General features: G+C 45.2%; 1 protein-coding gene across 7 annotated transcripts in view; it reads right to left on the reverse strand.

Moving 5' to 3' along the window:
* Positions 1-27,721, reverse strand: part of ASPH (aspartate beta-hydroxylase) — a 190,117-nt gene that overhangs the window by 22,402 nt on the left and 139,994 nt on the right. For all 7 annotated transcript variants that reach the window (XM_083187160.1, XM_083187155.1, XM_083187159.1 and 4 more), the window contains 5 exons: positions 25,972-26,122; positions 21,478-21,614; positions 17,237-17,335; positions 12,985-13,074; positions 9,323-9,460 (listed from right to left, as the gene is read on the reverse strand). In XM_083187160.1, coding sequence (XP_083043286.1) covers positions 9,323-9,460; positions 12,985-13,074; positions 17,237-17,335; positions 21,478-21,614; positions 25,972-26,122 — 615 coding nt within the window. The remainder of the gene's footprint in view (positions 1-9,322; positions 9,461-12,984; positions 13,075-17,236; positions 17,336-21,477; positions 21,615-25,971; positions 26,123-27,721) is intronic.

Here is a 27,721-nt window from a genome sequence, read left to right on the forward strand (position 1 = left end):
CACATCTCCGCACCCCCCCCCCATCCATCACGGCAGCATCTCCACACGCAACCTCCCCACCATCTCTGCTCGCGCCCCCCACCCATCTCCCGGCAGCATTTCCACCTGTACTCCCGTGAACATCTCCGCCTGCACCCCCCTCCCAGCAGCATCTCCCTCCACACCCCCACCCCCCTCTTGCCATCATCTCGGCCCGCACCACCTCCCTATATCTTCTGGCAGCATCTCGGCCCGCACAACCGCCCCATCTCCCTACAGCATCTCCCCCCGCACCATGTCCCCCCCCCCCACCACGATCACGGGTGTATCCATGTCCGAACCTCCTTTAATTTTAACCCAGCATAACCAACCCACACCAACCCATCCCCGGTACAATTTTAATTACCACCACTCCCCCTGGCAGCATCTCCACCCACACCTCCCCTTTCCCGGCAGCATCTCTGTCCCCACCTCCTCCCGGCAGCATCACCGCCCGCAAACCTACCCGCCCTCCCGCCACCATCTCCGGCTGCACCCCCGCCACTCCCCAACCCCCAAGCACATACTCACCCCCCCCCCCCCCCCATAGCACCCTACCCTCACCCTGTGTTCACAGGTTAAGGGGGTGCAGCCCCTTACACAGGTGTGAAGAGCGCCCGCAGGGCACGATGAATCACCTAGTTATTAATAATTCACAAGTAATCTGACGAGATATTCCACATTGTTAAGATGAAAATTCTGTCACCATAGCGATGTAAGGATATATATTATTTAACAGCCATTTGCTGAGTCTCTGGGCAAAATTGGGAATCCAGAGATTACTGTAGGTAAGGTCCCAGATATCAGGAAAATCAAGGTAGAAGGGGAGTTTTTATGTCAGCTGCCACTATAATAGCCCTTAACTACTGTCACACTTAATAGTGCACATAAAGTTACTTCCAAAACTACAAGTTATAATAAAAGAAAATACATCTCTAGGTCTTTGCCCTTTATCAATTGTATCCAACTGCACTATACTGGTATAACAATTTTGTGTCGGATTGTACTGTATAGCTGTTATTCTGATCTTTGCTGGTCAGTACATGCACTGACACTATTCATTGTTGCTCATTTGGTTAAAATACAGGAAAATCGGAAGTAGAGGCAAATTCATATATACACAAGCTTGTAATGTTCAATCTGAAAACATGATGCCTGGTTGAAACACAGGCTCATTCTTTAAAAAATAAAAAAAAAGGGGCCAAGCTTTAAAAAAAATGTTAACATGAATGATCACAGTGTGCAATAAATAATAATAAATAGTTTTTTGTTTATCTTGTTCTTTTGTTGTTACCAGTTAGTTACCAAAAAACTGCTAATGAAAAGTGCATTATACCTAAGTGCAATAATATACAACCACTGTGGACAGTTATCTCTCTAGAAACATTGGGGAGGGGAACGTTCAAAATGTTGCAATGGGGCCCCCAAAGTTCTGACTATGCACCTGCTATACGTCAAAGAGGGTGAAAGAGGGTGAAGGATTACCTGCTGAGTGTGCTCAACACAATACATTGGTATTTTGGGAAGCGACAAGGTGCATGAGGCTGGAGAGGTACAAGGGGTATGGGCTGGAGAGGTACAAGGGGCATGAGGCTGGTGTGGTACAAGGGGCATGGGCTGATGTGGTACAAGGGGCAGGGGCTGATGTGGTAAAAGGGGCATGAGTCTGGAGAGGTACAAGGGGATAAGGCTGGTGTGGTAGAAGAGGCATGGGCTTGAGAGGTACAAGGGGCATAGGCTGAAGAGGTACAAGGGGCATAGGCTGAAGAGGTACAAGGGGCTTGGGCTGGAGAGGTATAGTACAAGGGGCATGTACTGGAGAGGTACAAGGGGCATGTGCTAGAGGTTTACAAGGAGGATGGGCTGGAGAGGTACAAGGGGCATGGGCTGGAGAGGTACAAGGGGCATGGGCTGGAGAAGTACAAGGGGCATGGGCTGGAAAGGTACAAGGGGCATGGGCTGGAGAGGTACAAGGAGGATGGGCTGGAGCGGTACAAGGAGGATGGGCTGGAGAGGTACAGTGGGCATGGGCTAGAGAGGTACAAAGGACATGGGATAGAGTGGTACAAGGGGCACGGGCTGGAAAGGTACAAGGAGCATGGGCTGGAGAGGTACAAGGAGGATGGGCTGGAGCGGTACAAGGAGGATGGGCTGGAGAGGTACAGGGGGCATGGGCTAGAGTGGTACAAGGGGCATGAGATAGAGTGGTACAAGGGGCACGGGCTGGAGAGGTACAAAGGGCAGGGGCTGGAGTGGTACAAGGGGCATGGGCTGGAGTGGTACAAGGTGCATGCACTAGAGTGGTACAAGGGGCATAGTCTGGAGTTTTACAAGGAGGATAGGCTGGAGAGGTACAAGGGGCAGTGGCTGGAGAGGTAAAAGGAGTATGGGCTGGAGAAATACAAGGGGCAGGGGCTGGAGAGGTGCAAGGGGTAGGGCTGGAATAGTAAAAGGAGGATGGGCTAGAGAGGTACAAGGGGCAGGGGCTGGAGAGGTACAAGGGTCAGGGGCTGGAGAGGTACAAGGGGCATGGGCTGGAGTACAAGGGGCAGGGGCTGGAGAACACCAGGGGGGGGGGATAAATTGGAAATTATTCACAATTAGCAGGCTTAGAAGAAAATGCTGGGGCACTGTAATCTTAATTTAAGATACCATTACATAAAGATGCCAGGAAGAAAAAAAAATATATAAAAATATCAATTATAATTTACATTATTATTCCTCTTATTACTACTACTACTACTACTACTACTACTACTACTACTACTACTACTACTACTACTACTACTACTAATAATAATAAATACATATTACTATAGTGTCAGCATACTTTGCAGTGCTTAACAATTGGACTACCATTCATGGAACACACAATCCCACAAGCTGAATGCCAGATAAATCTGTTGAATACTCGTTATTCCTGGGTAATATTTTAGTGTGATTACTGTGTGATTATTGTGTATTTTAGAGGTATTTTAAGGCCTACTGCGGATGTTAGCATAAGTACGGCTTGCCACATTATTCTCCAGCTGCTTTCCCATTGAGTCTCAGAACAATACAATTCTGATTACACAAACTGTCATTTGCTGTGAATGAACTGTGCCAGGAGACAACATGCATTTTACTTGATTGCTAAATTCTTATGGAAAACAAGTAAATATAAACTTAAATGAAACAAATGAGTAGTTATACCTAAAGTACCTCACATGAAATATTTGTGTACCTAACAGAACCGACCCATATGACCATAGCCGCCTACTGCTCTATGGGAGGTGGAATTTAAATACAGACTTGTTTTATGTCGCCTCTTCTCAGAAGGAAATCATAGAACACAAGTGTGCCGAAGTAACTATGGGTTACGGTATAGATGATAGACAATGTCTAGGTCAACCACTAATTAACATTGGCAGAAGGTCAAAACAATATTTAGGTCACCGTAAAGGTGTACCGCGTCCGCTTGCCATGATTCAGGCACGGTGGACACTATTATATTCTCACGCTATGCCCACTTGTATAGTAAAGTATGAAAAACTAGTGTTCATTCTAGCACCCTGCACCTTTCAAATCCCATGCAGTTCCTCCTCCCTGCCTGGGGTGTCGCTGTCTGCTGTGGTGTTTCTGATACAGTCTGGTCTATAATGAGCTACAGGCCACAGTGTGATAGACACTACAGCAGACAGCGACACCCCAGGCAGGGAAGAGGAACTACACAGATTTGAAAAGCTGTGAGGTGCTAGAATTAAGACTTGAAAACCACCTCATGTCAATCTTATTCATGTCGACCATGTCCATGTCGACCTCAAGCTTGTGTCTACTTTTTGTTTATGTCAACCAGGCTATGTCGACCATTAGTGGTTAACTTAGTGACTGTCAACCCAGATATCGTCGACCCAGGGATCACATACCGTAACTATGCATGAGAGCAGTCCCAAATTCTGCCCCATACTTATCTGTAGGATCTTACGCTTTCTTACATATTGTTTGATGATGTTACCATTGGTGCTGAATGTAAATTATGATCATTTGTAAGTCTGCAGTCATCTAACAGATAGATACACGGGGAGGACTGCAAAGGGTTAAAACTCTAGCAGTTTAATGCCATAAAGTTTAAAATAATGCATTTGTGTTGCAAAAATCCAAAGGCTGAGCTTAGTATTAATGGCACAAAAATATCAACTTCCGAGGAGAATTGGGATTCAAGAGTTACCGCACCACAATCAGGTTGTTGCCGGGTTGACACAGGTCGAGGTGAAAGTACCAAACCTTATATCCTGGATCAACCAAACCAACAACTCGACCTGGGATATAAGAAGGCTTAAACCTGGATCATCCTGTGTATAATGGGTGACCCGGGTTTAGTGGGTGATTCTAGTCACCACACTCCCCTGCGTTCGTGCAGCGTTTTATGCGGATTTGCAGCCGTAGCCAACTACTCGTGCGCCATCCCGTTCGCACCTAGCAGTGTGGGCGGGGGGCGTGCGCAGCAGCGAGGGGCTGCATTCCCATGAAAACGCTGGGCGTTTCCATGTAAATGGACTGGTGACGTGAATGGGGGGTGGGCAGCTGACATCAGCGGATGCCAGCTGCCCACCCACTTCCCGTACAGGGCGCCCGCAGATGTAAGACACCAGAGACATCTGCGAGGGCCTGCAAAATCATTCAATGGTCGGAGACCATCGAATGATTTTGTCCCCACACACAAGGCTGCGAATGGATGTTTATGCTAATGGGAAACGGCGGGGTCTGCCGTTTCTGCAGGCATATCGCAGCTTTGCTTGTCAACCAGAATAACCTCCTTAATGTGAAAGTGCCGGACAAGAAAGTGGTGTTTTTCCGAGGACTTATGAATAATGTAGTGAATCATTTTATAGGCATTTACTAATAGGGCGCCGCACAGAGTGCTGGTAACAACAGGGTATGCAAATACACAATGACCAGGGTGACCAGAATACAGTACACTGGCAAAACTGCATAAACTATAGCATAGTACTACAGAGTAGGACAAATAAAAATACAAAAACAGTAACAAGAAAACTAGAAGTAAAATTAGGTACTTGTGTAGTTTCACGGTGGCAGGCTATGCTACACTGTCAGCGCAGCCCAACGGCAGCCTAGCGTAGTTAACGTAGTGTAGTTATAAAGTGTGGTGAGTATGAACAGGTCGGGAGGACGCGTGCCGCGTCCACTCGTCACGTTTCGGGCTGACGTGGATAGTGGGGGTTTCAGGAACACATTCACACCTGTCATGTCAGGCAGGTGAACAATTTTCAATGGTTCCCACACAATGTAATAAGCGCTGACACAACGCTGACACAACGCTAACTGTGTAACGCTGACTGACTATGCTAACTGCATAAGCGCCGGTTAAGCGCGAACGTACACACAGTCGCAGACACAAGCTGACTATGCTGGCGCGGGAACACTACGCTGATTCTGACAGGGACACTACGCTGACTACATAACTGCCGCCGTTTACTACACAAGTACCTAAAGTTATTAGGAAAGCCAAAAGGGTACCAATCAGAACATAGAAAGCGGAATTAGCAGCAGAAGGGAGACATGTTTATACCAATATATAGGCTATTGGTGAGACCAACGTAAAATATTCCATCTAGTCCTAGAGGCCACACCACCATAAGGGCAAAGATAAATGATTGTGCAAATAAGCTAAATGTTACATATCCCAGGCGGCAGAACTTACCAGGAAAGACTATCGGGTCTCTGTATGTTAGCTTGGAGCAGAGAAGGAAGATGTGAATATAATAGAATTCAAATGCATGAAGGATATTAGCCACGTACATTATGAAAGCATTCTACATGGGAAGAGTAGTATTAGAACAAAAAGACACTGGAGGGTAACAAGTATAGCTGTAGATAAATAAAAGGGTAGTGGATACAAAGTATAGCTTCCAACAGAGGTGGTACAGGCTAATACCCCTTTCACATTGCACTTTTAAAACGGTATATTGCCATTTTTTTTCCATTTTAAAACGATTAAGGCTGCAATGTGAAAGTGCCAGAGTTGATTTACTGGTTAAAGTTAACCGGTATTTCAACACGCTTAAAAAGCAGAGTCCTACACGTTTTAAAGCCGTTTTTTTTGCAGTTTGAACAGCTCTGTTTCAATGGCTTGAAACGTGTCCCTTGGGGGTTAAACGGGTTGAATGTTTGAATGGTATTAAATGATTTTTAAAACGGTTTTCACCTGCAATGTGAAAGGTCTCAAGGCTCAGACCCGTTTTAAAGTCCCATTTAAGAATACCGTGTCATTACCCATTTCTGCAATGTGAAAGAAGTATAATACAGTATGGGAATGTAAACATAACTGGGATAAACATAAGGATATACTAATAAACTAAGTTTAAGAGATAGACGGTGCAGGTTATCCATACCTCCCAACATGACCAATGCCAGGAGGACACAAGGCTCTGCTCCTGGACTTCCCTCTTAATTTATGATTCCCATCACCTGTGGTGAAACAACTTTCTTATCAATGAAGCTGTTTAAAACCGGTGATGGCAATCATAAATTAAGAGGCAAGTCCCTCCCAGCATCGGTCATGTTGGGAGGTATGTGTTATCTGCAGTCACTTTTGGGTTAATGTAGGTGTCTCTTAATCCTCTGCCTGGTACATGCTCATATGGTAAGTGAGCTGTGATGTAGGGAGGAAGCCATCAGACGGTGAGCATAGGACGCAGAATATGCATGGAAGGCAGAGTCCCTGCATATGCATATGAGGCAAGCTGAGAGTGCTCCGACTCTTTATCAAATCTGTCAACTCTCCTAGACAAATCAGGTAATCTATCACGTTTTACATTTGCTCCAAGCACTAACTGATTGCATTTACAACCAAGGCTGTCATTTGCTGTTCCAATTGTATCTGTGAACTCCAGCATCCTATCAGAGTCCACTGGAGATTAGAGAAACTCTGACTGACATTTGTAGAATGGCAACTAGTAGGAGGATGAAGGTCCACAATGTTGTACTAAGCAAAAGGGGCTATGTATAGTATAATATACACCAGAAAAGGCTCTGTATTGCACTAGTCACCAAGATGGACTCTAGTCATGTCAATAAGCTGTGTATACTTTACCCAATCAGCATTGCATACCAGGCATCATGTGAGGCACTGAGTTGCAGACCAGGAATCAGATGGGGTTTAATATTTTCTGATTTCCAGAAAGGGATCTGCACTTTGGCCCTTATTCAGATCTGATCGCAGTACAGATTTGTTCTCAAAATGGGAAAAACCATGTGCTCTACAGGTGTGGTAGATGTAACATGTGAAATCTAAATTGCATTGTAAAAATAATGCAGCCAGTATTTACCCTGCACAGAAACAAAATAACTCACCCAAATCTAACTCTCTCTATACATGTTGCATTCAGTGCACATGGTTTTGCCCATTTTGACAACAAATTTGTACTGCGATCAGATCTGAATATGGGCCTTTGTCTCAGGTCCAGACTAGATTCTGCATTACATACTGGTCACCAGCGTAGGCTTTGTAAAGTCTACTAGTTTCCATAGCAATTACTTGGGAAATATTTGTTATATAATATGTAATCAGTTTGTTTGACTGAGCATTGTCTGTTTTCCAGCATTTGGGAGCAACTCTTTGATTGTCCTTTGCTTCCATATATTTCCAAGTTTAGATTGATAAATCAGATAGAGTGGACAGATACCTCTGTAGGTGTGTACCCAGCTTTAGAGTCGTTTAGCTCATTATGGTGGCATGTTGTAAATTATGTAACTATTACAGAACTGTTCTGGTAGGCACTGGCCTGTTCTGCAGTAAGAGGACAATTATACATTTATGTCTGACATCTAAGACAGCAAAGGACTGTGCTGGGCATGAGGCTGTTATATATAGAATGGGAGAGTGTTCTATGATATCCTGGACAGCTATGTCTGAGGTCTACAATATTATTCATATAAATCACATAACACAGGTAACTAACTAGCATAACAGAGGTAACTAATTTCTCCGGAACATTGAATACAGCGAGCGTCCGGCGAGGGGGTTTGACGCCGAGGATGGCTTGTTTTCGTCAAACCTTGCAAAAAACAGGCCATCCTTGCCGCAAAAACCCCCTCACCGGCGGCACTGAATATACCCCTATGTATGCAAGAATTAACTACTTGCCATAGAACCAGCTGTCACATACTGCTGTAGGCCAAGATTCCCATTGGAAGATATGTCGGCTGTTTCAAGCTTTGTGAGTTCACTAATTATTCAATATTTTATATTTGCTAAGATGATTTGGTCCATGGAAAATTCAGATCTGCCAGCACAAGTAACAACCTAATCTCTAGGAATAATACCTGGAAGAATCTAATACCCCGTTCTCACTGCAGGCAAATTCTTGGGTCTATCATGTGGACCCGGGAATTTGCCTTTTAATGCGGGTTTTTCTGCAGTGTGAACTGGTCGCATACCCGGATCTCATACACGGGTAAAACCCTTCTTTTTACCTGTGTTTGAGACCCGGGTATGCAGACACGGGTTGGCCCGTTCACACTGCAGAAAAACCTGTGTTAAAAGGCAAATTACCGGGTAGAACTTCTTCACCCGGGAATTTGCCTTGCAGTGAGAACGGGGGTCCATCCCTGCAGTCCCCGGCATTTTAATGCCTGGGAAAAGCCGTGTATTTCTCACTCGCAGTGAGAACACGGTAGTAGTAGAAATTCTGCTTTGCAGGGTGGTCAGACAAATGCAGGGGGTAAATATATATATATATATATATAGTATATGCAACTTTCAGAATCAAAGTAAACTCCTTTATTTAAACACCAAACTGACATTTTTTTTTTAAACTTCCCCTATATGGAAAACTTGCTGGCTGTCTGTACGTCAGCTGACACCTTGTAATAACACTGATCTCTCTGAAGAGTGTAGAAAGTTCCCTGCACTTGCCAAGCAAGTGATAATGCACAGCAATGATGTCATCACTCTGCCCACCATGGAGGAAAAGCTGGTGAGAAGGAAAAGAAGGCTGTGTGCTTCCATCCTCCAGCAGACTGATGGCTACATACATATGAAGCCATCCTCATCTAGCCCAATAGGATTAAGTGAGTAATGGGATTACTCTGCTAATCCCCTACTGTATTGTTCTATGTATTGTATTGCAGTTGAGAACAATAGGCCTTGGTGAGCCATGGCAATCCTGAGATGGCTAGATGAGGATGGCTCCATACCCAGTATGTGTGAGGAATTACAGATTATTAACACCCAGAGAAATGGGCTGATTTACGAGCTGTATATTTATATAATATATACATATATATATTCTTTAAGACTTACCCTCACTAAGTCTGTATACCCAGTTTCCTTTGCAGTCCACCATGGTTGAGCTTTCAGTCCATTGACATTGTAAAGAGACCGCTGCCAGACAGAAGCGAAGTACCCTTTCTTGTGACCGGCCTCATACCATGTGTATGCCTGGAATAGAATAACACATTTCCGTTCACTGGAGCTTTAAACATGCCAAGTAGAATACATGGAAAAATGCAGACATTCAGAATGATATCATGAGGCAGGTCTCACTTCAATTCCATCGTGGAATAGAATACTTAAACACAAAACTTTTACGAGGAACCCTGTGGATGAATGCTGCTAATTTAAAATGAACTTAACTACAATTACATGAGTCCACACAAGGTCGGCCAATCTCAGGATCGGGATCAGCAGAATCCCAGGATTTGGCCCTCAAATTTGCCGGGATTTCAAACCCGGGATTGGAGTTTCTAATTCCAGGATTTCAGGGAGAGTCTAAATCTAGGCAGTGCTCCCGACCCCTGCACTGACCGCTGCACTGCCGCCCGCCCACTTCCAGCATCACCCCCTGCACCCGGCTGCCTGCCTGCCACTGCACTTGTAAGTATATGTGCAGCGCAGCTGCTTTGGGTGTGGACAGGGACGTTATTTTTTTTTAATTCGGAGACCAATCCCAGGAATCCCAGGTTTCAGTATTTTTCAATCCTGGCTTTGAAAAAATGTCCCAGTATTGATATCTCTAGTCCACACATCAATCTCTGTTCATGCCCTTGTGTTGTGGAACTGGTAGAGTTACTAGAAAGCCTATGTACTATATAACCTAATTGTCATACTTGTATCTATTTCTAACTGGCATCTAAGGCTAACTACAGCCTTCTTCTCTACATGGTGGTTCCAACTTCTCGACTTTTCCTACGGAACTGCAAAGGCCAAGTTGCTTGAAGACAACCTGTCACCAGATCCTATGGTGTTGTTTGTTGGATTTATAACATAGTATAATGGCTAGCATTTAGTGCAGTGGTTCCCAAACTGTGTGCCGTGGCACACCGGAGTGTCTTGGGGGACTTGCAGGGGTGCCCTGGATTGGTGGTCCATGATCAAAATTAAGTTGTTTATGGCCAAAGTAATAGCCAAATTGTGGACAAACAGAGGTGAATCCTGTTAATTACCACATAATTGACCCTGAGGATGAACTATAAACACAATTTTATTAACTTAATATTTTTTTCCGACTTTCTTAATGAAAAACTTTCTGTTACTCTGGGGTGCCGTGATTCCACTAAGTTTGGGAACCCCTGATATAGTGAATATTGCACATCTTCTCCTAGCCTGTGCAACACTAGACAGTCTGGAATAAAGACAGGCCTTTAGACAGCATAGCATAAAAAAGGGGGTTTGAGCAAGATATTGCTGACTACAATACAATTTATAGTAAAGCAAAATAAAATAAATTGGGTGACCAGGTGACGAGTCCACTTTAAATTAGATTATAGTTATTCTACAAGTAAACTTACTTAGATAGATCAGTGCAGCATGTAAAACAATGAACTTAAATTTACATTTATACATTGATAAATTCTATACCAGGGGTGGACAAAGCAGTCCTCAAGATCTACCAACAGTTCATGTTTTCCAGGTCCCTGTTCTATACAATACTATAGGTAACTATAAATGACAGTATTTTCACATCTTCACAAAAACACACATTTAAAAATGTAGAATTAAGTTCTGTATGCAGATTTGAATTTACATACGTCGACAGTCAAATAAGGTTTTCATAAAAGGGGTAGAAGGTGCAAAAGGTCGACATAAACATGATTGATACAGAAGTTTTTGGGGTGTAATTTTGTATGTTTAACCTCTATGTGATCCAAATGAGTAGAATCATGTACATGTGGCCTGGCCTCAGGAAAGGTGGCGCGCTACACTTACCACAAGGTTACTACAGGTAATAGACGGTTACATGGATAGTAAGTTAGGTCACAAAAAATACGTCCACCATATGTTTCGGCTATGGTTATGTTGATTTTTTTTAACTTGTTGACTTTATGAACTATCTACCTTTATATATTAACCTTTTGGATCTGGTCGACCTTTGGTACATGTCAAAGTATTGACTGTCGATCTATCATCCGCCACCCTAAAAACATACGCCTAGCCAAAATACCTTATGCAACTCTGTTTATATAACACACACAAATAAAGGACCTTTTTGTGGTCTGTTCGCAGCAGGGCTGCGTTCACACGGGGACCAAAGTTTTTGTTCTTCGCATTTGCATTTCTGCGCATGTGCATACACAGGGTACGAGCACAAACGGTGAACAGACTGCTCGCCAGGTGTACGCACCCAGGACAGCGGGCGGGGGGCGGAGAGGGGTGTGGGGTGGCCCCATTAGCATATGGGAATGCCCAGCATTTCATGGGCATTGTCATGCTAATGAGGCCATGACGTGGGTGCAGGGGGCGGGCAGCTGCCATCACCGGATGTCAGCTGCCCGCCCATTTCCTTTCCAGCGTACAAGCATATGTAAGTGACTTGAAAGTCACTTTGATATGCGTGCGCCTTCACAATCTTTCGATGATCGTCGACCACAATTCGCAGCCTTGCGAATCACCCAGAAGAACCCCCAAAGTGTGGGGACTATTCTGACCTGTTTGTACAGATCCGAATTCGCCCGTCCTGATGTTTTTGGGCTTCACATGCGTATTGTCGCCAATGCGCATGTGCAGGCCCCAGCTGCGATTGCGCTCGCAGCCTGAGTGACAGCCAGGGAGCATTCGCTGGGGTCCGTCCAGCATTTCATGAGTGTGCCCACAAAAACGGTGGACACACCCATGGAAACGCTAGATGGATCCCAGCGAACGCAGACATGCCTGCTTGGGGTGGGCGGACAACCTCACATGGGGTGGGATGTTCTAACATCCGCAGCCCAGCTCCGCCCCCGCCTACATAATTATCGCATATGCTCTAACATATGCGATAATTATGGCAAAGGACAGCTCTTGCGTTAAGAGCTGTCCTTTGCAGTGAGAGTCAGCAGGTCCCGGTGGCTCCCCCCTCCCTCCCTTACCCGGCGCTGCTGCGCCGGGCTCTCCTCCTCCCTGCACCCAGAAGAGGAATGAGGAGGAGGTCACAGGTCCGGGGGGTCGGTGCGGGGCGGCGGGGGTCGGTGCAGGGCGGCGGTGGGTCGTGTTAGAAGCCCATAGGCTTCTATGGGGCATCGCCAGATTTTTCTGGCGATGCCCCCCGTCGCGGTAACCCAGCGTGGGATGCTTAGAGCATCCCAAAATGTGGTAAAACCCTGATAACAGGGTTTTTACCGCATTTTTAGTTTAGAGAATCTTCCCCATGCTGAGTAACCATCGAATGATTTTTCTTCTGTGCTGACGCATGTGAGCGCATGTGTACGCGTAGCCTAGAGAGCAGGCCTGAATCAAGCGCATCCTTTGATCATCTGAAGTGCTGGCCTGAGGATTTAAGCTAAAGCGTCACCTCTGCTGGCGTGAATCAGTTTGGTGGCCAGCTTTCACCAGGTGCTTACAGCCGTACTCCACATATTGTGTCTTAATTGGTTCTTTTACACTCTCTGCTGTGGAATATGTTAAGCAGCTGGCACCGGATTAATGACTACAGACAGATTAATATTGCCAATAGCTGCTTCTTGCATTCACATCTGAATTAATCATACCTCTTTGTCTCCAACCCTCTGCAAGGCATCCCCCAAGTGAAAGTAAAAGCGACCGTCGTCGGTGCCAGGCTCACCTGACAGCAGCCCCTCCTAGAATACAAAATGAAACCGTTTTGTATGTTGCAAAACTCTACAGAACATTTAACCAATGAATGAATGATCCACAATATAAGGAATCGCCGGGGTTTGTGCGACATATGGAGCTGGCTTATTAGTAAATAGAATCACGTATATTTTCTGTGCCGTTTTGACGAATTACAACATCTGCTCTAACCCGTAAGATTGTGTAGTTCTGCAGACATTGCAAATGAAAGCAATTTGTTTTCTTTTTATAACATTTTCCTATTATTAAACAGCCTCAATACCATTTTCTGTATATAGACAAAATAATGTATACAAAATAATGATATTTATATACTATTATTCAATACGTGTTGGTGCACATCTAAGCTGCCAACCTGTATTGCAACCAGAACTTTTATGATCTTACAGCTCGGGGTGGACAAGAGGACTGACAAATTGGTTCTGTATAATATTGGACAAACAAGGATTTGTTGCTGTTATAGGAAGAAGAGGTGGTCACATGGCCACTGGTGCACCTCCTGGCTGCTGGACACATCCTAGAGCTTCATCACTTGCAACCAGCTAGATGGTTGGCGTCCATCCCAGGGTCATCTTCTGCAATATCAGAGTATAAGCACTGCATCTTGGCTGATATCACCTGACTAACTAAGAACCAGGGCTCCACTGCCTGCACACAGGATGCTCTCAGCCTATCACGGACAAGGACATCCCTAATTAAACCTGTTGGGTGAACTTATTGTCAGAATTGCTTCTCTCCGGAGACCTGCTTCCTGGCTCCCTGCAGTGTACCTGTGAATCTGTTCCAGTTATGTTTCCTGTGAGTGCATGATTTCCTGCTGTCTTGCTATCAGTTCCAGGCAGTGAGCCATACACGGCAGGGTACACCATCAGCTTCAGGCTGTGCACCATACACAGTCCACCATCAGCTCCACTATAAGCTCCAGGCTATGGTAATCCACAAGCTTCACCATCAGCTCTATAATATGTGCCATACACACTCTAACCATAGGCTTCAGGCTGTGCCCATAGACAGTGAGCCCCACAATCAGCACCAGGCTGTGTGCCATACACAATATTAACCTGGGTTAACGTTTAGAGCGCTTTTATATGAGTTGTTGCCTTAACAAGCAGCTGCTTATGGGGGTGGTCAATTCCCCCGAATTATAGAAAAACAAAAACAACAAGATTAAGCAGCGCTTTCACACAATAATTACTGACAGTGTATGCATCAATCTAATCATAAAAATGTAATATAACAAATACATGAAAATACAATATTAAAATAACAGTAGAATTGATAGGACCTCTGGCATATATAGTCACCACTGATGAATCGATGAAACCTGCTCTGATCTTGGAAATAAATGTCCAATGGAACTTGGAGGGAGTCCGTCCATATATTGTAAGTAACCTGTGGATGCTTGGTTGATGGCCCGTTGGCAGAAGATGGTATAGCCAGCCCGGGGAAACTTTTTGTTTGCACAATCCAATTCCAGGAGTGATGGTCGGTCTGCAACCTCAACGATAGAGCTGTGAGTCAGCACAGCAAAACGCGTTGGTGCGTTTGGACCATCCTTCAGAGAAATAGTCACACTGCCAATTGTTACAAGCTGCCATTCGACCACCTGCTGAACTTTCTGATCCTGTCCTATCATCTATCGGTGAGGTTGCAGACCGACCATCACTCCTGGAATTGGATTGCGCAAACAAAAAGGTTCCCCAGGCTGGCTATACCATCTTCTGCCATCAGCTCCATCCTTCCTGTGCACCATACACAGCAAGCTCCACCATCAGCTCCATCCTGTGCACCATACACAGCAAGCTCCACCATCAGCTCCAGGCTATTCACCATACACAGCAAGCTCCATTATCAGCTCCAGGCTATTCACCATACACAGCAAGCTCCACCATCAGCTCCAGGCTATTCACCATACACAGCAAGCTCCACCATCAGCTTCAGGCTGTGCCCTTTTCACAGCACAGCAAGCTCCAGGGGGGGGGATAATGCAGATTTTAGTCCTACTTTATAACCATTTCAACACATTTACACAGAGAAGTGCTGCACGGGTCTCACACGGATCTGCACATACTGTATCTCTGTTTAGGTTTTTTAAACACACTGCTGAGAGGGACGTCTATTTGAAAAGTGCATTCTGCGCCGAGTTTGTTCAATTACTGGATGTGTTTGCAGAATCTAGATAGATTTACATGTTCCATTAATGTCTATGTGAAATCCACCTTGACCGAAGGGGGCCGATAGTTTATTTGGTTGTATACTCCGTACAGCTGTGTTTTGACATAACAATTCCCTGTTTATTCTTTAGTACATTTTCAAGATTGCAAACACGGGGCTTAGTAAATTTACCCCAAATCAACTTATATGTCATTTCGGTAACTATACCTTATTTAATCATCTTTAGAAAGGAAGAGACAAACTTAGGATGTACTTAAGGGCCAGATGTATCAAGCTTCAAAGTGAGGAGTGATAAATAACCAGCAAATCAGTTCCTAACTGCCATTTTTAAAACCCAGTCTGTAACATGGCAGGTAGGAGCTGATTGGCTGGCTGTTTATCACTCTCCATTTTATCACTTTTTGAAGCTTGATACATCTGGCCCTTACTGTGGTAAATTACAACGGCTCACTGATCCCTGAGGGATTATTCAATTGTCCCCAAAAACCGCTACTCAGAGCCGGCCCTAGCCTAACTGATGCCCTAGGCAAGATTTTGGCTGTTGCCCCCTAGCACCGCCACTAGTTCCACCTCTGACCCTGCTCCCCTTTCCCAGCACCATCAATCCTCATCATAGCAGTCATCATTTTAGTGCTCCTACCCACAATATTTTAAATAGAAACAGTGCACACATTCGGTGCGCAGCCCAAACAGGGGTGTGTTCTTGCTGGGAAGGGGCATGGCCACACAATAGTACCCCCAATTCAAATTATGCCACACAGTAGTGCAACTTTATTCACATTATATCATGCGATGGTGTCCCTTATTCACGTTACATCACACAGTAGTACCACTTTACCTTATATACATTACTCGTCACATTATTCACATTATACCCTTAGGGGAGGAGGCCCGAGGCCCCCACTGGGCCCTTCCATCAGACTTTGGCCTGGGTAATTTGTACCCCCTACCCCTTTCTCTCGGCACCCCTGATAATACCACACAGTAATGCCCCTTACACATGACACACATTATTAATGTCCATATAAAAATAATGCCCTTACACATTATGCCAAACTTTATTAATGCCCTTCATACACATAATGACACACATAATGCCCCTTACACATATGCTGCACATTATTAATGCCCTTATACACGACACACATAATGCCTGTTACAAATGTCGCACATTATTAACGCATTTATACATGACACACATAATGCCCCTTACACATATGCCGAACACTATTGCATAACCAACCCACCCGCAGACAGCACTCGCACAGCCGCTAACACTGTGACCTCTGCTTGGATACAGATGTTTCCTCATACATCTTGCCTCAATAGGCCATGCAGCTCCTGGCCAGTTCTGCTAACGTTGGGTGCCTTTTTTGCTGAAAATTTGTCTTATTTGCATTATTATGACCAGCACACACAAGGAGCTTCCAATGATTAAAATAATATGTGGCATGCCTATATTCTGTGAGCGACTGTGGCTGTACCTGCATACAGAATGCTATGTTACAGTGATTTCCATGAATACACTATTTCATATGCAGATACAGCCTCACTCACACACAGAATATAGGCATGCTGCATATCATTTTAATCAGCAGAAGCTGCTGCTGCCCCCAGGCATTCCAAATGCCCTAGGCAATTGCCTAGTTGGCCTATGCCTAAGGCCGGCTCTGCCGCTACTATCAGGGATTTTTTCACACGCTCAAAGACAGGCAAAACGAAAGTTAATGATTGCAACAGCACAAACATCTAAGAACTTATCCCGGATCCTGCGTGTTTTCACCAGAAAATGGGATTTTATTTCAGGAGAATTGTATTAAGCTAAAGCCTTCTCTTTGTTTTTGCTCTAATATGTATCAGGTACAATTGAATTCACCCATTAATCCACAAAATGTCGCTTTATAGGAAACTGTAGATGATACTGTACAACATGCTATGTGAATATGCAGAGACACCAGAAATATTGCCATTTACCTTTAAGTAAGGAATACTTTCTGCTATCTGGTTTTCTGCTTTCAGGATGAAACCATAATGTACTTTCCCAAAACCATTATTAGGATCTAGTGATAACACCTGGAAAAAGCAAAAGTAATACACTGATCAGGCATGAATGCAATTGGTCAGAAACAGGAAAAATAAACCGTCAATGAAGAAAATGACAGATGATTTATATCACTCGTTATATATTGATTGGTTCTCACCAACCATAGACGGACACATATTGAATAGGTTGTGGTTTGTCAAAGGCAATAAGAATTAATGGTTAACAAGAAATGTTTAGCATTACATTATCTTTCCATTTTAAACCCATCTCACAATGGGGGAGATTCTCTAAAGCAGAAATGCAGTAAAAACCCCGTTATCGGGTTTTTACCGCATTTCTGTATGCTGTATGGCCCCTCCGCAGTGGCAGCGCTGCGAAGGGAATCGCCAGCAAAAGCTGGCTATTCCCTGCAGAAGCCTATTGGCTACTTACCGCAGCGCTGTTTGAGGAATCCGTCACGGATCCCTCCCAGCATGCCCTGCAGCCGGCGCGTCACTCTGCGCGTGCGCAGATGGACTCTCGGGTCACAGACCCGGAAGTCCAGTGCCGGCACCGCATCGCAACGGACAGCTCTTATCGCAAGAGCTGTCCCTTGCGTTAATAACTGCATATGGTAGAGCATATGCCGTTATTAATAATGCGGTGGCCGGCGAAGGGGGGCGAAACAGGGCTGCGGATGTTACAACATCCCGTCCGTCGACAGTAAGTAAGTAAGGGTACTCTTTACCTAGCACGGCGCCCATCGTGGTCATCGCGGGCATTAAATGCACTAAAAAATCGGGTGCGACGCGACCGACGCGATGGCCGCGATTTCCCATAGGGAACAATGTTAAATTTCTCAATTGACCCGATTTTACTGTTCAATGCCTCAATTGACACGATTTTTCCATAGGAAACAATGTTAAATGGCCCACAGAGGCCAAATGCCCACCCTGAAGTGTGAAATGGCCCCCACAATTGTTAACGTCACCCCACGATCAACGTGAACCCGAAGTGTGGCGAGCCCGCGAGGGGCGGCGGTACGCGTCCTACGACCTTTTCATACCCCCACTATCCACGTCGGCGAGCGCAGAGAGCCCCGGGAGGAGATGCGAATACCTGTGAAGCCCGCGAAGGGACGCGTTTACCTGTGAAGGTATCCGCGTCCCCTCGCGGGGCTCGCTGCGCTCGCCACGCTTCGGGCTCGGTGGCTCGCTACGCTCGCCACACTATTCTATTCTCAACTCCACGCCGACGTGGATAGTGGGGGTATGAAAAGGTCGTAGGACGCGTACCGCCGCCCCTCGCGGGCTCGCTGCGCTCGCCACGCTTCGGGTTGACGTTGATCGTGGGGTGGCGTTACCAATTGTGGGGCCATTTCACACTTCAGGGTGGCTATTTGGCCTCTGTGGGCCAATTAACATTGTTTCCTATGGAAAAATCGTGTCAATTGAGGCATTGAACAGTAAAATCGGGTCAATTGAGAAATTTAACATTGTTCCCTATAGGAAATCGCGGGCATCGCGTCGCACCCGATTTTTAGTGCATTCAATGGCCGCGATGCCCACAATTTTTTTACCTGCGATGCCCACGATCAAAATCGTGGCCGCCGTGCTAGGTAAAGAGTACCTAAGTAAGTTTTATTTATATAGCGCACTTTCTCCAATAGGTCTCAAGGCGCTTTACACACATTAAAAATAACAATGCACATACTGCAATAGAAAGGGTTATCAGTACAAGGAACAGGCAACAATGGCAGTACAGATATACATCACACGTACAGATATGCACAAGACGCATTCTAATAAGGAACACGAACATTGGGAACATATTTACCGAGCTGTGCAGTACCCAGGCAGCCATTCAGCGGCGCCACATGATGATTGCACAGCCAGTAACAGTACTGATATATATACTAGATGTACTCTAATGAGGGACACAGACATGGGGAACATATAATTACCGAGCTGTGCAGCACCCAGGCAGCCAATCAGCTGCGCCACATGGTAAATATACTGGACCAGTAGGTTCATTTCTTGCCACAAGCCAGTTAAACTATTTGTACTGTATGTCTTTTGAGTGTGAGATGGAACTGGGAAAAACCCAGGGAAAAGGGGATAACATACAAAATCAAAATCTATAAGGCAATGGTTATAATTGTTCCATGGACTCAGAGCGGTGAGGTTGCAACACTAATCACCAGTGGCGGCTTCAAACCCCACCCCTCAACAAACGCGGCTTCTATTCGGACCGCTCCCAGATATTTTAAGGGTTTGCCATCTCAATTTGCCCCTGACTCCAACCCTCCCTCCCTCCCTGCTCCGCCCGCACCACTCAAGTAATGGGGTCATTGTATGTTCCAGCATGGAGGGGGGGGGGTACGACAACCTTCCCTAGGGATCTGTACGTGGACCAGTGCTCTTTATATCTTTATTGGTGACATTGGTAATGGTATTGAAGGAAAAGTATGCCTTTTTGCAGATTACACAAACGTATGCAACTTGCATGAATGGGCAAGAGCAGGGCAGTTACAGTTTTCTTCTAAAAAAAATGTAAAATCATAAACTTGGGTTTAAAAAATCGGAAGGCTAAATATAGTGTTAATGGGACTATATTGGAAGCTACTGGGGTGGAGGGGGATCTAGGTGTCACTATTTCAGGTGACCTAAAGGCAGGTAAGCAATGTAACAAAGCAATGAGGAAGGCGTCAGATGCTTGGTTGCATAGGGAAAGGAATCATCAGCAGAAAGAAAGAAGTACTGTAATAATGGGGCAGATATATGTACTAGCGTTTAGTGCTAGTTAACGGGGGGATAACGGTTTTTAAAATGTATTACCAGTGCACCTAATGTGCGCTAAGGACTCCCACTGATTAACGCTTGCCGTGGCTGTCCCCTTAACCCCCCAGTAATCAGCGTCATGGGCCTTGTATAAGCAGCCTGCTAGGCATACAGCGCACGTAAAGCAGCCCTAGACACTTTGCCAGCCCAGGGCTAGTGTTATCCTATTCCCATTGTAGAGACAATGCTAGCCCTGCTGCTGGCTCCAGGATACGCCTGTAATCTCATGATAATTGCGACATCTCGCCCAGAGAGCCGGAAGGGGGGGGGGGGGGTTAATGTGCATGCACAGCACAGAGAGGGGGCAATAAGGAGAGCAGTGGATGTAGGACATAAAGGCTCTACTTATCGGCGGCTGGGGTGATAATATATTAGGGTGAAAAGGATGCCCGCTTCTCCACGTTATGCAGGAGAAGCGGGACCTTGGTAATTAGAAAACATTGAATGGATTTTGATACATCTGCCCCAATGCCGCTGTATAGGTCATTGGTACGACCTCACGTAGAGTACTGTGTCCCGCTCTGGAGGCCATATCTCCAGAAGGATACATTACAGATTGTACAAAGAAGGGCAACTAAAATGGTGCATGGCCTACATTACAAATCTAACCCAGAAAGACTAAAACAATCTCAATATGTATAGTTTGGAGCAGAGAAGAGAAAGGATGGACATAACAGAAACATTCAAATATAACAAGGGATATAAGGGGTCCAGGAGGCAAACATTCTTCAAATAAAGAGAAGTATTAGAACATGAGGACATGCACTGACACTGGGGGAGGTTCATGGGAAACTTGAGGAAAAATTACTTTTTTCAGGAAAGGTGGTAGACAAGTGAAATAGCCTCCCATCAGAGACTATGACATTAGAACAATTTAAACATGCATGGGATAGACATAAGAATAGGGTTTGAGGTAACTATATGGATAAAAAGGGGGCAGACTAGATGAGCCAAATGGTTCTTTCTGCTGTCAAATTCTACTGGCAACAATTGTTCTTGTAGTCTATTCTTGTAGTACATGTACATTGACATACAGCTGGGCTCCTAAAGAATGCCGGTGAGGCTTAAAGGTGTATGGCCAGTGATTTTCACAGGAGGGGGGTGGTGGTGTGAACCGCTATCCACAGCAGGACACTATGGAAAGCCGTTCGGTCTTATGGTAAATCCAGCAGGCGAACGGTAGCCTCCAGTGATGATGCAGGAGTGCGCATCAGCGCTCACCGCCCGGCCATACACACTTAGTGGTTTTTAAACTGAGAGCAGCTCAAACGACAGAACTGAACTGTTTTCAAAATGTGTATGGGCCTTATGTAGTGTTGTATTGTGTATTAAAAAAAAAAACATTGCCTTACCTCCTCGTATACTTGCTTGGCTTTCTTATTATCTCCGATCAGAAGGTAGCCCACACCAAGATCGTTCTTCAGCGAGATGTCCTCAGGGTAAAGTTGGACTAGTTTCTGGAGAGTGAGCAGAGACCCCTGCATGCGGCCTTGACATAAGGATGAATCAAAAGAAAATATAAAGCTTACCCGTAAATAGCCAGTTCTTACATTTTATTATAACAAAGTAAATGGAGTTGATCTGTATAAATACAGTAAAGTGAATGAAAGCAGTGTTGCTGACAGCAGACATAGGGGTTGATCCTATTACACCCGAAGGGTGCGGATGCGCCCGGTGTTTGCGAATTGTCACGACACTGGGCGCACTTTACGGCGGGACGAATTCGCTGAAAAGTTCTCGCACCGCCATAGGGGTGCGAGCAAATTTCAGTCAATTCGGCCCTGCGAAGGGTTCAAGTTAGGGTTAATTCGGGTGCTGTTTTCAGCATTAAAACGGCACCCGAACGGGAACTGGCACCCTTCGGATCGACCCCATAGCTTTCCAGTAGTGTTTTGTGTCCATGTTTCTAAACATTTTGCTGGTTTTGTCATTAATTTATCCAAATGAAGCAGAACAATAATTGTCATTTTGTGCGCCACAATAAGACCAACCCTTTTCTTTCTCTTGTTTGTATTTATGTATCATTACTCAGCATGGAGAGGAATACACTAACATCCGCCTGCTACCACATCCATAAAAATCGCATATGCACTAACATATGCGATTATTAACGTAAAGGACAGCTTTAGCGATAAGACCTGTCCATTGCGATGCGGCTGAGAACCGCGAGTACCCCTGCACATGCGCAGTAGTGAGGGCACCAGACACGGGGCACGCTGGGAGGGATCTGTGATGGATCCCTCACACAGCACTGCGAAGGGAAGTCCATAGGTTTCTATAGAGTATCGCCAGCTTTTACTGGAGATACCCTCCCAAAGCGGTACCCTGGTGTCCGGGTTTTAGTGCATTCAAAACACCCAAAACAGGGTTTTTACCGCATTTTCACTTTAGTGCATCCCGCCCTAGGTCTTAGTGGAATTCCTGAAATGTGAGACACATTCACATAAATATCATTTCTGTCCACAAAATGTGTATCTCCACTATAAATAAACAACACGGACACTTACAATGCTAGACAAAATATACTCATACAGAAATGGGCAGTATGGATGGTGTAATGGTTAGCATTACTGCCTCACAGCGCTGAGGTCATGGGTTCCATTCCCACATGGAATGTAGGATGTGTATTACAAAAAAAACCTAAAGTGGGTATTTATCAATGCATCGAAAGAGATAAGGGATCTTATTCTGGTCCATGAGCTCCCATGTGAATTCGCACGGGAGTGCAATATTTTTGTTTTTAGTATGCGCATTTCTGCATATGTGCATGCACTGTGTGCGAGCGGCCATGGCGAACAGAGTGTTTGCCAGGCGCTTGCACACAACAGTGCGGATGGGAGGCGTGGACCGGCGGGCCGGGAGTTTCAACCATGGGAACGCCTAGCATTTCATGGGCGTTCCCATGAAAATGCTGAGCGTTCTCATGCTAATGCTCCGATGATGCGGGTGCCGGGGGCGGGCAGCTGACATGCAAAACTAAGACACCTGAGAGTGTTTTAGTTTTGCGTTTACTCTCCACATCATTCGATGGTGGGCGACCATTGAATGATGTGGGTGTCGCCCCATAGGCTGTGAATGGATTTTTTTTTATGCAAAACATCCATTCACAGCCGTGCGGGCGAATTCGCCCTGCGAAGGGAGGTGGGCGGCAATGCAAGCAGCGCGAACTTCACAGCACTGCGTGTCAACCAGAATAAAGCACTAAGTAATCAGCACCTACAGATGTAGGCACGCTCATCCATACCACCACAGGGCACCACACTAACGGAGGATAGCAGTGAAGTAGCAAAGTGTGGTTTGAATGCAGCGGTTTGGGGGTGCCCTGCGCCCCAGAGGTGAACCCTTATGATATGGGGGACCTACCCAATAAGGTTGTCTTGACATTTGTAGGCTGATAATGTTGCCCACGGTTATGCCATAAACCTCGTATATGGTGCTCCATCTGACTGTGACACGCAAGCTTCTCACACGCTTGCGTTCCCGTCAGCACGGCGGCGGAGAGAGGATTCACTGGTCGTCTCCACTTCAGGGAGATGGGCAGGGCGAGTGGGGGCTGCGGGGGGCTACAGGGGAGACGGGAGCAGCAGGGAACAAGTCAGGGGCTCCGTCAAAACAGGGCGCACGAGTTTCGCGTGCGTGCCCCCTTCTGGCGGGTGGCTCACAGCGGCGATTCTATCTCTAATGAGAGCTGCTCCATCTGTAATCATATATTTACAGGCGATGGAATGCTGTAAAGCAGATGGTTAAAGGATAAAAACACATGGACCATCCGATTCTGTTTCACTGGGGCACAGAAATGATTTCATTGTTCTGCCTCTCACTGGTGAAAGGTTCGCTAGCTGCATAAATGAGAGCGCCTACAGGTGATAATGGAAATGTTTTGTTCCGGTGAGTTTGTCATTTTCATTACAGTTTTGTGTTATTAATGTATCCAGGGAAGGAACGCTCAGTCCGCTGAGTAATCAAGTCGTGCCGCTCGTCATGTCAGCTTAATACAGCACTGTATAAACACCTTTATTCTAGTCTATGTCACTTGGTAATTACAGAGGTCAGAGCTTCTCAGCATCCTAACAAATGAGTTTTAATTCTGAATGCTGCACCAGTGAGCTCTGAGCAGCCTGATGTGATTTTAAGTGTATGTACAGATAAAAGCCATCATACACAATGTGATTGAAATTATTTGTGAATATACTGTAGTTAGGAACAAAGAAAATTGAGTTTTTATTTCTCTGGTAAATACATAGTTACCTCCCCCCTCCTGCATTCTGCAGGAGACTCCCTGAAATAACAGCAATCTCCCTCATTAGTCTAGCAATCTCCCTCATTTCACCAAGCCCACATTACACTGCTACATCATAGTTACCTCCCCTCCTGCATTCTGCAGGAGACTCCCTAATATAGCAGCAATCTCCCTATCTCCCTCATGAGTCTAGCAATCTCCCTAATGTCACCTAGCCCACATTACACTGTTAAATTTTTGAGGAGAAAGAAAATGAGAGATAGATACATTTACCTTGAATCATCAGCACCATTTCCAAGCACTTTACCAAGTATAATAGCTCTTACTAACTGCTTTGGGCTCATCTACATTTGTATAGAAGTAATTTTAAATTACACATCCACGCTTTTAGGTGCCACGGTCACAATCTCTTTTCACAATCTCTCCATATATGGAACTAGACACACCCTTTGGGTGGAGCATGACACGTCCGCTCAATGGGCTGCTTCGCAAAACTCTATTACCAACTATAATCTCCATGAAACTAGTTTTCAAAAGTAGGCAAGTATGGGTAGAGACTTAAGGTAGCCATACACTGCTGCGATGTCTCCAGCCGATACCCCGCAAGCCACCCTGGACCTTCCCGGGCAGAAGGGATGTATGCAATCCCCGTCCGGTTTTCTTTTGTAGGCATGCACAATAAAAATGTACTTTGCCCTAAAGCAGGAATGGGGAACCTTAAGCCCTCTAGCTCTCTAGCTGTTGTTAAACTACGCATCCCAGCATTCCCTGCAACAGTTTTAGCATGGACAAATAGCATAACTGTAGTAGGGCATGCTGGGATGTGTAGTTCAACAACAGCTGTAGGGCCAAAGGTTCCCCATCCCTGTCCTAAACAACCCAACATGAGCCCAAAGCTGTCCAAAATCTAGAATATTACTATATTGTATCTTCTAATGGATAAATCAGGGATCCATGCTATGGTGGTGTCTGGTCATTTGGAGATGTACGTGGCTGGGCAAACTGCACTGATAAATCAGGTGACAAGCCAAAAAAACGAGTAACAATACAAAACATGCATGTCTAGACTTCCAAGTGCAAGAATGCATCCCATGCAAATGAGGGTCATTGTTCTTTGTTCTGCCCAGTCACATCAGATTATGATCATGCAAGACAATCGTTTGAACCCACAAATGGTACAATGGTTCATGTGTCAGAATGCATCAAGTCTTCAGCTGAACATGTAAAAAATCCATTTCAGTGCAAGAGGGGAGTGAAAAAATGTTCTGTGAAATACTCGCCTCGTCCTACAGTGTAAATGTTAATGTTCCGCTGAAGCAATTTGGCCTCAAGTGTTCCCAGACCTTACCCAACCATCCGTAATTCAACCTGCAAAACAGTGGAGCAATGCGAAGCTCACCGAATATAACGGGGGGACGACACACCTCAGCAAAAACATCCTGTTCCACCACAAGAACTGACTTTATACAGTATGACATTTCTGTAAAGCCTCTTCAGCACTTCAGGACTATGTCAAGCAAATGCAATTTTATTTTACATCACTACTACAAGTATAATTTTTTATTTGCTTAACAAAGAGCATCAGGACATTATAGAATCATCTCACCTAGAAATTGCTGGCGGTTGGCTCGTCTCTTGAGTGCCAGTTTTGCTAGATCTTTCGGGACATTGGGTAATCCAGATACTTCTTCATAAGAGCTTATAGCTCTCAAGAGAATTTCATTACTCCGTAGTTTCTCAGCCAAATCATCCTCAGCCTGCAAATAACATCAAGTAGGAATGCAGGTATGTAAAAAGCATAAATAGAAAAATGCACCACATACGCCATCTAATAGTATGTTCTAACCTAGGTGAAACATTTTTAATGCTAATATACAATATATAGAGAGTCCTCTACTTCAGCACCAGCACTTTATCAGTACATCATGTAATCTATTATTTATTTAGTTTATATGTACTTTAATAAACTCCATTATTTTAATTTGAGTTTTCTCTCTTGAATTGAACTTTGTGGCACGCTTTTTTGAGCTACTGTACATCTCTGGGTACGCTGGAGACCGAACAAAAGGGTCCAATATACACCATCCGGGTACATCCTGCTAACCACAATACCACAATATTTTTTTGACACTGTTAACGGGGGGGGGGGGGGGGGGGGTGCATTACAGAGACCCCCGCGCCCCTCCAAAAATGGCCACCGCCACAGGGAAGACATGCTAAAAGTACTCCTTTGTGGCGGTGGCCATCTTTGGAGGGACGCAGAGTCTCTAATGATGCTGTCAGAGACTCTGCGGCGCCGATTGCCCCGCAACAAGCATTACCTCCCCCTGGGCAATGAGAATTTATTTCACCTTGGGCAAGGAGCACTTAACTCCCCCTGGGCAATGAGCATGTAATCCTCTTGGCAACAAGCATGTAATCCCCCTGGGGAATGAGCATGGAACCCCTGGCAACGAGCATGGAACCCCCTATGGCAACAAACATGTAATCCCCGGGCAACGAGCATGGAACCCCCTATGGCAATGGTTCACAAACTGGGTGCCTATGCACCCTGGGGTGCCTCGAGCTGTTTGCAAGTGTGTTTCGGGTTGGGGTCCACTACTAAAACAAATTATTTATGCTCAAAGTTATAGGCAAACCAGTGCTGGAGGCAGCCAATCATAAAATGTATGGACAATTAGAACCACAGCTATGTTCCCCACCACATAACTGAACCTGAGGGTGACCGTTTAGCACAATTTACTTTATTTTTTTTACTTATCCATAACAAACTTTTTGACTGTGCGCCTTGAAAAAATACTGATATTCTAGTGTACCATGGTCAAGAATGTTTGTGAAACACTGCCCTATGGCAATGAGCATGTAATCCCTCTTGGCTACAAGCATGTAATCCCTCCGTGCAACATGACATGATTCATAGCCATGCCTCCTGCTATACAATGCCTGTTATCTCAGCACTGTATAGAGGAGGGCGGAGCCATGATGAAGTGGTTACATTGTTTATTGGTTGAGAGTCAATAGGTTGACATGTACAAGATCGACATAGACAAAAGGTCGACATGGCATTTGTCGACATTCATGTTTTTTTTATTATTTTCTTTTTTGAGGGACTTTTTCATAGTTTACCATCCACGTGTACTCCAATTAGGAATGGATAAGCCCAAAACATGGCAAGCGAAACGGTACACTCATTTTGAAATCTACAAATTGAAACCCCAAAAATAGTGACCTTTTCATGTGTCAACCATTTCCATGTAGATTTAGACACTGTCAACTCTTTAAATTATAACTGCTACCATGATACCACACAACCCGCCTTCACGCCTATGCCCGAGCAGGCTGCCCTCTCCGAGAAG

The sequence above is a fragment of the Crinia signifera genome, chromosome 5 (genome assembly GCF_055691185.1).
Source record: "Crinia signifera chromosome 5, ASM5569118v1, whole genome shotgun sequence".
Lineage (NCBI taxonomy): Eukaryota > Metazoa > Chordata > Amphibia > Anura > Myobatrachidae > Crinia > Crinia signifera.